General features: G+C 46.9%; 1 protein-coding gene across 2 annotated transcripts; it reads right to left on the bottom strand.

Annotated features, from left to right (window-relative positions):
* Positions 1 to 1,573: 1,573 nt before the first annotated feature.
* TMEM213 (transmembrane protein 213) lies at positions 1,574 to 5,840 on the bottom strand. Of its 2 annotated transcripts, none has more exons than XM_068663566.1 (3): positions 5,601 to 5,840; positions 3,848 to 3,919; positions 1,574 to 2,485 (listed from the first exon to the last, which is right to left on the bottom strand). In XM_068663566.1, the coding sequence occupies exons 1-3, from the start codon at positions 5,680 to 5,682 to the stop codon at positions 2,316 to 2,318; spliced, it is 324 nt and encodes a 107-aa protein (XP_068519667.1). In that variant the 5' UTR covers positions 5,683 to 5,840; the 3' UTR covers positions 1,574 to 2,315. The 2 variants fall into 2 exon arrangements, with proteins under 2 accessions (XP_068519667.1, XP_068519675.1); XM_068663574.1 differs by having other exon boundaries at positions 3,848 to 3,916; positions 5,601 to 5,835.
* Positions 5,841 to 10,893: the final 5,053 nt, after the last annotated feature.

Below are 10,893 nucleotides of genomic sequence, written 5' to 3'. Positions count from 1 at the left end.
CTTTTGGATACAATTTTTTTATTCTGTGCTCCCTGCAATTATTGGCAAGCCCCTGAAACACTGACAACACCATTAGAGAATATCTTCTCTTTTTGCACTGTGCATCCAAAGCTGTGAGAAAAAAAAAAAAAAACAACTTGAGATTTAAATCAACTACATTCTTTGACTGTGGCTGCACGCAAGCAGACTGTTTTGGAGAATATGAAAAATGAGCTGTGCTCCTAAAGACAAGCTTTAGGAAGCCCTCCAAATTGCTCAGTTATTATGGAATAGGTTTGCAGGTGCTATGCTGAGCTATAGGGCATCTAGAGCTTGCATCATGTGCTCACAACTCTTTAGACAAAAGTGGATTCACCCCCATGACAGACTGCATTCATGTGCTCATAGCCTTAGCCGAGGAAATGCAAAAGCCATAAAACATAACCCTTCAAAAATCAAAACTAAAGCCATTTCCAGCAGGCACTTCTGTGTTCCTGAGCAAGAGAACAATTTCCATAAAACTGGAGAATGCTAGGAAGAGTTCTGCAGAAGCAGTCACTAAGGCAATAGGTGGAGATTTTTTCACAGTATCTATCATATTGCATTCAGACCAATGCACGTTTTCCGCTATTAAAACTATTCAATCAGGCAAAAGATGATGTATGTAGTTACGAGATCTGTCATCCATCAATGATTGGAGTGGTAAACCGTCAACTCACTGTACTTTCAATCACTGCCAACAATAAAGCGCAGAACCCTTTGTTTCTGTAAGTTTGTGCATACACAACCATTTTTGGTGGGAAAAAGCAGTTGGCTGGTCCCACACCAACATTTGTCTTGTGGCTATTACATTTGTTTTAATTGTTGTACGTTGAAATGCTGAAGCATTTTCTTAACTAAACAGTGTTTTGTGATTATTTACTAATAGTATTATGGTGAATATGGGAGGGAAAACAAACAAACAAACAAACAAACAAACAAAAAACAAACTACAAATGCCACAAAGGAATTAAGCCCTTTCCTTTCGGGACTTTTTCCTGAAGCTAGCATGCCAGCTCAACATTTCCCACCAGAAGACTTTCTGTGAAGTGACACTGATGGTAGCGAAGGATGCCTTCTTCTCAGTGCCTAACTGCTGCCCATTCCTGTGGATAGCTGATGAGGGGTAACCACGTGCCAGTTTGAACTGGCACAGGACTGTCCTGACTGAAGTGCCTAGTTGTGCGAGAATTCATTTGAGGAGTCTTAAGCTGATTTGTATCTTTTCTAACACATGAAGTGAAGCTTTAATGATACTTAATAGATAGAAATCTCTGCTAGAGCTTTCTTTGGTTAAAGGATAACTTTCTGTGTTTGGTTTCAGCTGGTCTCTAGGTTTGCTAATCCTGTATATGTCTAGATGAATTTAATGTTGGTTTATTGTTTTAATAATGGATTTGGTGCAACTGCCCCAAACAAGATCTGACTGCAGTGAGTCAAACCCTGCTGCATGAATATTTCTCCTTACAATCATGTTTCTAACAATTTGTGTGTGGTAATTCCTTGCTGATACAAGCTTTTCAACATAAACTAGGATTAAACCAGTCAGTGAGAATCTTTCCATCAAGAAGAGCATTTATTATCATCTTACATAAATAGGTGCAGTTTTGTGCTTGACTTGGATATCCTGGTTTAAACCCACTTGCCATGGTGCAGCGTGGCTTAATTACACAGGCAGGTGCAAGCTGAATAAATGCAACCAGTGTTAACCTCTCACAAAACAGTTCACATATAGGTTGCACTGGAATAACGAGTTCTAATTTCAAATCAGCCCAAACAAGCCTTAAATTTCCATAACAGAGTTTTCCTTGTTGCCAGTAAACACTGTGGTTTAGTGAATGAAAGTTACTCAGTATGATCAATGAGTTGCATCTGTTTTCTGATGTAGCCTGGCCCATAGCTTAGGCCTAGATCTGGCAATGTTGCTCATCCAAGGACTAGCTTTGTTTGTTTACTTCTATTTCAAACTCAAAGGCTCTGTACTGGGTTGTCTGAAGGCAGGGAGCTATAGCCTGGTAAGTGGTCCTTCTGTGTCTGACTGCAGGCTGGAAAGGGTTTGGGGAAAAGGTTTTCCGTGTGTAGTAGCATGTCCCTGGTAGCTTGCAGGGACTGGATGGAGCCTGCAGTACACCTGGGCTTGGACCTGCTCAGGATAATGAAGCTTCAGCAGGTGTCTGCTTAGATCTGGCCTTTTATAGCTGAAGGTACAGTCCCTTTCTTTTCTGTTCCTTAGGAAATTATTGGGATGCTTTGTCAGTCTGTCTGCACCTGACTGCTGCTCACTGGCTTGCCCTGCTTCAGGCTACCAAATATTTGGGTTCATCTGGACGGAGTTTCATGATCTTTTCCACACAGAGCAGGATGAGAGTCAGAAACCAGAGGCTCCAGCCGACGGCTGCTGCAATCCACCCGTAATCATCCATGCCTGACTGGCAGCACGTAGCCGCTTGCGTGCAGAAGTCCACATCTGGAGGAGAAGAAATGAAGTGAGCTGATGGGAGCCTAAATACGTAGCAGGTTTTCCTTGCTAGAAGGCAGGTGAGATGGTGACTTCACGATATGCCCTGTGTTCTGTCACTCTGACTTTGGACAGCTGTCCCCTAAGCCTGGCTCTTAACCGCGAGGATGGCAGTACTCAGTTTCATCTACGTATCTTCAAGATATGGTCGTTGGCCAGCCATCTGAGCTGGTACTCTTATCACTGTGCCCACCGTTACTGAAAACTTTCAAAACACCTAAATAGCATCTGCTTGGTCAGTTTTAGGAATGGAGTATGATAGAAGTAGCTAGTTACTATTTAAAATAAACATAGTGTAGAGAAAACTTCGTGCAACGGAGTAAGAGGATCTCTCTAGCAAAGACACTGTCAGCAAGATTTCCATTATTTCAGGTACCCAATACCTCTGTTGGTAATAGAATCACCGGCTGCTCTGTGCTGGGCTGTTAAATGCAACTTGCCTGTGTTCTGCTGTTTTTACATTTACCACCACTGGGACATCCCTATTTCACATATCTAAAAATGAAATTTTTTTAACAATTCCATGCATTTTCTCTATTTTCTCTTGCATCTTTTGTATCTTTTTGTTTGTTTGTTTGTTTAAAGCAGTTCAATTTCCTAAAGCCACTTGAGGAACCTATCATTAGTTGTTGTATTCATGCTGTTGTTTAAAGGTGTCTGCCATGCTTTTTCCATCAGGTGGATACAGTGAAGATACCCAGCTCTGTGTCTGCATCCTGGGTGGTGAGGTGGACGTATCAAAGGAGAACCAAAGCATCTCAATTCCTTGGGCTGGAAGGGAAGCTGAGCATGAAACCTCAGTGCCCATGAAGGCTGGGGCAGCCAGAACCAACCTTGTCCTATACCTTTGTCATCATTTAAGGTAGCACACCTCTGCTGGTACGTGTACTGCAGTGCAGGAACTGCAGGACTTTGGGGCTGCTTGATGTTTGGGATGGAGGGGTGACTCTGGAAGGACTGGTGGGATCTCAGATTCCCTGAGGGTGGCTGTTTGGGGAAGACTCAATAGGATGGGGGCACTCCTGGAAGTTCACATCGTGCCCAGAGGCAGCTGGTCTGGCAAGAGTTCTAGGGCACACAAACTGAACCAGCCATGGAGTAGTCTGTTCAAAGGTGTAAGTCTACCTGAAAGCACACAGGATATATGGGGAATGCCAACAGAGGAGGCTTAGAAATGCCTCCTAGAATTTCACCTGCCTTGATAACAGCAAATGATAACAAATAAATCCTTTTCCAGGATAGCCTCTCCAGAGACATGCATAGTCTCGTTACCTGGCTTTATCATGGTAGTCACAATTTACAAAGACTTACTAAAACATGGTGATTCGTACTCGGTCGTGGGCATGGCACTTGTTGAAACACTGGAGCCAGAAGCTTCAGCTGCTGGCAGAAGGAAAGCACAGGAGAAAAGATGAGTACATTAACCAGCTCAGGTTGGAAAATACGACATAAAAATACAGGTAAGGGAAGGAGAAGGACATGGGCTTCAGTGAAAAAGGTTTTGCCTCTTATCCTGTTTCCTACCTAGAATCTGAGCACACTTGCACTCTAGCACAGCACTGCAGCTGGTCTCCAGCCCTCCAGATCTGTAATATCCATTTTCCCCGAAGCCTCCTTAGACCTTCTAATATCCCATTTTCCCCCAGCCACAGCATGCAGCTTGGAGTGTTGCAGGATAGGGTGGCTGAGGGACGCCTGCTTGGGAGAAGCACGGGCTGCTGTGGTCCCTGTGCTAGCACCAGCCTGTCCCCTGCTGCAGAAGGAAGGGAGACAAGGAAATATCTCCTCCTGTACCATCGTGGGCAGTCCAGTTTGAGTTCAGTCAGGTGAAGTGTCTGCAATGGCCCTCTGAGATGTAGGAAAAACACAGCCTTACAACTATAGTAAGGCTTTCTACTGCATGCAGGCAGAGGGACCCCAATGAGCTGTTGGTTTAGAGACCAAGCAGAGGTTGAGAGAGCCATATCCAGTCAAACCATCTCTGAGCTAATAACTTGGAATATGATAGAGGAATTCAGATCCAGCTTGATATCACTGAAGACTCCAAAATAATGGTTCAGGTTTAACTTCAGCTGAGGAAAACAAAACTTAACAAGACCTTTGCCCAAACCTTTTGTTTTGAGTTTGTCATTTTCCAAGTAACTGTAAATAAACTGAGGCTGTCCTGCAGGAGGTGCCCCCTTGGGGTTACCTACTGATGTTCTGCATTGTGTTTTGAGCTGAGTGGCCACCAGCAAGGTGAGAGCTTTCCTTTTGCCTGCTGCCAGCGTGGGACCAGGTCCCCAGGCAGCCTTCTCCAGGGCAGGGTCCGAGTGCTCCTCATTCTTCTCCCTACCTCTGCTAGGACTTGCTGAATGACCTTGGCCAAGCCCATAATTTCTTTTCTGGGTTAATGTGTACCCTCATGGAAGCACTGAAAAGAATAATTAAAACCTGTGCATGACCTGTGGAAGAAAGTGCTGCAGAGCACAGAGCACTGGTTCACATTTATAGACTTCACAGCCTGCAGACGAGCTGTCAAAGCTAACCCATCTTTAAGCATCTGGTAGGTCTCAGCTAGTGCTGATACACAAAAGCAGGTGATATTCTGACGGGACAAGAGCTGCTCACAGGTCTCATTTACACCTGGGTTTTTAGGCAGCCACTCCAATTAAAGGGGTAGCAGAGCCAGATTTCCTGCAAAAAGCACCTCGTAAGAGTTAACCAGGCTACAGTGAGCCTCTTCAAATGGTCTTTTACCTCAGTAATTGAAGTAATTGAAGGCCAAGAAACCATAGCCCCCTGTCTCTGCCATTCAGGAGAGCAGCCTGCAACTCACTCACATTTAGGGTGGATTAGTAAATAGCTGGCAAAAGCACTCCTCTTAAGAAAGATGCTGTGATCAATCATATTGTGTAATTCTCATTAGCATTAATCAATTCCAGCTCTTTACGCTTTTTGTACGATACAAGGGAGCCCTCCTTGTTTTTAAAGAACAAATCACCGTCAGCGGGCAATACATTTAGAGAAAAGAGTGGGGGGAAAGGCAGGGTATGGAAGCTGGAGCATAAGAGAAGAGCCCTACCTGCTGAGCAGGAACGCTGGAGCATGGTGGTGAAGAAGAGCACGGCGAGGGCTGCCCAGGGCTTGCAGGAGAAGAGCTTCATGCCGGGGGTGCAGCTCCCACCCGAGCACAGGTCAGCTTGCTGTTCTTGGCAGCTCTGCTTCTGCAAAATCCTCGACAAACTCAGACGGCCGGTCTGAGGGTGGAGCAAAAGAGCTTCCTGCTGCCAGGACACCTTGAACTTCCCCACCACAACAGGGTGAAGAAGGAGAAGGGCTCGGAGCAAAACAGCCCCAGCAGGAGGTGGGTACGGGCGCTGAGGCAGCAGGGGGAGGGCCCCTGAAGGTCAAACCTGGAGGTTTCTCCCCAGGGCCTGCTGCAGCCTGAGGGAGAAAGCCCTCTGGAGCCAGCCCTTCCCAGAGGGGTCCTCAGGCAGCTTCTGTCACCTGAGTCTCTGCTTGATCCTGCAGAGATGGGCTAAAAGAGCTGTTGAAGTGCTTCTGGTGGTGGCTTGGTCTGATGAGCACCACACATCGCTGCAGTTCCACAGGCAGTTGGCTCTGCGTGCCCCTGGCTGTGACCCATCACAATGTCCTTCCCAAAGAAAGCTTCAGGCATTAAATCAGGAAGAAAGCCTCTGCCAGAGGTGGACTCTGTGGGGAAAACAGGTTGTTGGTGTTCTCCACCACAGCCAGAAATGATTCTGGGTGTTGATGTGGAAATAAAGGCATCTGGGGCCCGCCTGGGATGGTCAGCTCTCCTGTGGGAGGTGAGGGAGAAGGCATCTGTGGCAACCATCTGAGTAGGGTGGGCAGTATCTAAAATTTTTTACTTCCATCCACACTGCTAAAGTCAGCAAGCAGTGGCATGACAGACTTCCAGTGGGAACTGCAGTGAATGGGATGTGATGGGGTGCTGGTATAAAAATAAAAATAATAATAATTAAAAAACCCTGAGAAATATTTGGTTTCCCTTTGTTTAAGAAAAAGCTCAGGAGCAAAACATATGAGGTTTCAGCCCTGACCAGTGTCTCCCTTGCTGTCCTCCCTGGTGCTCTGCTCCTTTGCAGGTATTTGCATGTAGGCACAGAAGGATGCAGGCACAAAGGGGCTCCCCTGGAGAAAGCCCTCCCTGAGCAGCAGGAGTGCAGGCCAGCCGAAAAGGACACACTTGCCGTCCTTGCCTCCCTGTTTTGGTGTCAACATGCCTTCAGGACTGGAGGAGTCACGGGCTGCCGACAGCCAGTCCATGGCAGCCGCCTCCCACCTCTGCTGGTGTGCATGGCCCTGTCCTTCATCTGACACCCCAGGAGTGCCTGATGGCATGTCCTGCTCAGCTGGCAGCTGCCGGGGTGCGTGACCCCAGCCAAGGTGGCTCTCGGCCTGGATAGACACGGGGCACAGCAGGAGAGGTGCTGAGAACACACTCCTACTGCTCAGGGTTGCTTGGAGGTAGCCCATAGGACAACCTTCATATCAGCCTGATACCAGTGTCTAAGTCCTTTTGTGCTTATTTTCTTTAATTCATGCTTTTATCTGAGTGCTCTGTTGCATCAAAACTAAACTAAGACTCAACTGTTTTACTCTGGGTAGGCACAGTACTCTGCTCGCTTCCAGCTTCACCAGTCCTTCCTGAATTTCTCAACCATGCCTCCTGCTGAAAGCTAATCTGGCATTTAATTTTGCAGAAATAATGAGTACAAGTGTTCTGTGCAGCGCAACATGTTTGAGGGACAATGAAAGAAGATGAAACTGCCCTGCTGTTATGTGAATGAATGAAATATCTTCTGAATTTTAACTACTACCTAAATACTCTTGACAGCTTGCAGGTAAGCCTGCCCATTTTAAGGGATACTGAAAATACTTTATATAATTAACATAAAGTATTTATTTTCCTTTATAACAATTTTTCCCTCTGTAACACAGAAAGTGCTGCTCCAAAGTCTTCTGAAGCAGTGAAAGGCTGTGTTTTGCTTCAGTGATTTTTGGATAGAACTGGAAATGAAGGCTTTGCTCCATAAGTTTGGGCACAATGGGAGCCCTAGAAAATCATCTCCTGACACAGATTTGGATTTGTTTCATTTCTTATGTGTAATGCATTCATATTTCAGTGCTGTGACTGTCTGTGGAGCGATAAGACTCTCCAAGCTGTCCCTAGCTTGGTCCCTATGCATTGTACCAACTCCAGTCTGTGTGAGGATGCCTTGCTGTGTGACATGGCCACAGCACCAGCAGAGAAAGGGGTCTCCTTCAGCTTGTGCTGTCCTGTCCATGCAGTTCTCAAGGCATGACTCGGTTTACCCTAAAACCGTGTCCCTCCCTACCTCTCTCCTTAGAGACTCTTCCACAGTGTGTAGGGCTGCTGGTCAGCTTTTTCTGATAATTACTAAGAAGGCAATACTTCACACACAAACCAATCGTGTGTTTTGTGCCACAGGGAGAGCTTCAGCATTAAGTTTCTCTGCTGAAGAAGGTATTACCCTTGACATACCACTACCAGGCGTGTCTCTTAGGGAATTATTACCTTTGATCGTACACACGCATTCTCATTCTGTCTATATATACATATGTATGTTTTCTGTTTACATGTGCAACATGTTTATGTTTTGTGTTCCCAAGGGAAATCTGATTGCTGCTCCAACCCTGTTGCATCCCTGCAGTGACCAACACTATGGTAACTGAGTGGTAGCACTCTATTTAGCTCAGGGCAAAGCACACAACCTTGCTGTTTTTATTTGAGGTTAATTTAACTACACCCTACCCTGATTTCTGTGTACCTGAGGCGCTTCCCTGCTCAGCTGCTGCAACGGGGTGTAGCTTGGGTGAAAGCTCACACATTAAGACGTAGTGTGGCCAGCCAAAACCTCCTGTGTGGTGGAGCTGGGCATGGAGTGGTTACTGAGATGCTGATCCCAGTGACACATAGAGCTGCATGAAACTTCCCTAGGCTGCTGAAAATCGTGACACCCCTGCAGTTGACTCTTTGGGATCTCCCTTAGCTTTGCATATTGACAGAGCAGTCTATGGCTGGTTGACAGTTCCCAGCTGACAATTCACAAGGACTCTGCTCAACTTACAGAGGGGATCGTGGTACTATAAGCCAATGAGTAGGCTAGGTGGTCTGACCTACTGGTGAGATCTACCTTCAAAACATGTCTTTAAAAAGCTGGTAACTTTAGGCAGATCGACCCAAGCCAATTATTTGTCCATCAGGGAGGGGGCTATTTTGATTAGCATCTTCATTGATGGGAAAAATGGCCTTCTAAACTAAAAATACCTGTAAACAGGGGATTTGAATTATAGAACTGGATGAATGGAACAAAAAAATCCAAACCACCCAGGTTTTATTATTTAAAAAGAAGGGGAGAGGGGATCTGATTTCTGTTTGCACAGAGGAAAACAGCCTGAGCACTCCAAGAAATGTGACAACTGTGCCCTTTGTCCTTACCAGCCCCAGCTGAGGTTCAGTTAGAGAAAAGTTGGGTTTGTGGCCCCACCATGCCCCAATGCTGTCCTTCTGGACCCCCTCCCAGGGCAATGAGCCTGCTGAGGGGGCTGGAGCCCTCCCTGGCTCCTGCTCCTCTGAATGGCACCAGCTGTAGTGCCTGCTGTCGGTGGTGATAATCTGAACTTTAATACTACATGTGTATGATTATTATGAAATACTGGTCATACTTATCCATGCCAAAGGCATGAAATAGGAAAAGCACTTTCTGCTACTGTCATCTGTGTGCAAAGAGGGACACAAGAGCACAGGAGAGGGCTTTAATCCTGTGCTCCGTGTTTTCTCACTCCTCAGCTAGCTGGTCCGAGTGGCTGGCACAGCAAAGATTGCTCAGGTGATGAAGTGTGCCTGGGTTTCCCTCCTGTCCCCTCACCCCAAGAGCTCTCAGGGGACCACCAGGCGTAACTGTGGCACTGGGTAAGAGCAGCACGGGCTGACTGCCATGCAGAGCAGAAGCGAGTCTGCATTAAATGCATTAAATGAGCGTGACAGTGGTGCTGGGGGAAGAACACACTGTGGTTTCAGAGACAGGGAACAGTCTGAGAGGCTGTTTTATTTTATTGTGTCAATACAACTCAGTCAGGAGCTGAATAGTGAATCCTGTTAGTTAACGTTAAAGTGTGGGCTGCTGGGCAGTGTCTTTTCTCACCCCACCTTCTCCTCAGCCCTGCATGGTGCATGTGGTACTTTTGCGTGTGATGGGTGGCCGACAGCAATGGCTTTGCTTCTGCCTTTTCGGGGAGGTCCCACTTTCCCAGCAGAATGTGCTAAGTTTCACCTGCCTTTAATCTCTTCCACTGGTAGCATCCATAAGGAAAGCTGAGCGCACTGACAAGAGGAGCAGGGTGCAACCAAGGCAGTGAGGCCAGGGAGCACCAGGCCCAGCTCAGCGCCATGGCCCTGCTCCCAGCACCAGCAGCAGCCGAGCAACGTGGAAGTTTTAGGCCCTCCCACCAGAGTTGCTTTATGTTTTTTCTATACCATATATACGGTTCATTTTGGGTCACGCAGCTTGAGGCAGATGGATTTCAGAAAGCGGCAGGAACCCTCTCACAGTAGTTGACCTGGGCCACTCCTAGTTGGTTTTGAATGGAAAACCTCTGTGCTAGAAAGCTCGCTATTGTTATAGGCCTTTGGTATTGTTCCCTTGGACAAGTTGTACCCTTGTCAGGTCAGGGCTGCTGGGCACCTACAAAAGCCTGGCCCTAAGAAAGCATTTCTTTAGGGGACACTTTGCAATTTACTTGTAACCATGCATTTTAATTAGCTCTTCTTCCAAGCTAGGACTTAGTAGTGACCCTACTACACTTAGTAGTGACCCAGCTGCTCTTATTTAATGAAACAAAACCTGTCTCCTCTGACCTCAGTGGGAGCTCTGCCACTGGTTTTAGAAGGGGCAGCATTTCTCTCTGGAGTCCTCACTTCAGCAGCTGGAGCGGGCAAAGAGCCACAAAGCCACCTTGCCCCATCAGGTTATTTCAAGCAGTGAGAATCAGGTTCCTGCTCGCTGCACTGCCCCGAGCTAACAGAGCTCTCCTGGCAGAGCCCCTTGCCCCTGAGCCTCCTCTTTGCCACACAGCTCTGGCAGTCCCTTGGCTGGAGTAAGATCATTAACCTCCCCTTGTTTCCCTTTCCTTTGCTGCACTGCTGCTGGTGAGGAAAAGAAAGCACAGGAGTTTTCTGCCTTCCTGACGACTGACACTGCACCCAGTGCTGCAAATGACCTTTTATTGGTTTATGGATCCCTGCGTGCAGCAGGTTTCAAAGGCTCTGGCTTGTTTTTGGGTCATCAGGGCGGTGTGAGCCGGCG

Source organism: Anas acuta, chromosome 1, assembly GCF_963932015.1.
Source record: "Anas acuta chromosome 1, bAnaAcu1.1, whole genome shotgun sequence".
NCBI lineage: Eukaryota > Metazoa > Chordata > Aves > Anseriformes > Anatidae > Anas > Anas acuta.
The sequence above is the reverse complement of the archived record's forward strand: the minus strand, read 5'-3'. Positions and strand labels throughout refer to the sequence as shown.

What these genes read in the sequence shown, in the direction of transcription:
- TMEM213 (XM_068663566.1), bottom strand. Translation starts at nt 5,682, where the DNA reads ATGAAGCTCTTCTCCTGCAAGCCCTGGGCAGCCCTCGCCGTGCTCTTC. An exon ending in CCAGCGTTCCTGCTCAGCAG is followed by an intron (nt 3,920 to 5,600) that starts GTAGGGCTCTTC and finishes TCCTTCTGCCAG; the next exon opens with CAGCTGAAGCTTCTGGCTCC. An exon ending in GTACGAATCACCATGTTTTA is followed by an intron (nt 2,486 to 3,847) that starts GTAAGTCTTTGT and finishes CTTCTCCTCCAG; the next exon opens with ATGTGGACTTCTGCACGCAA.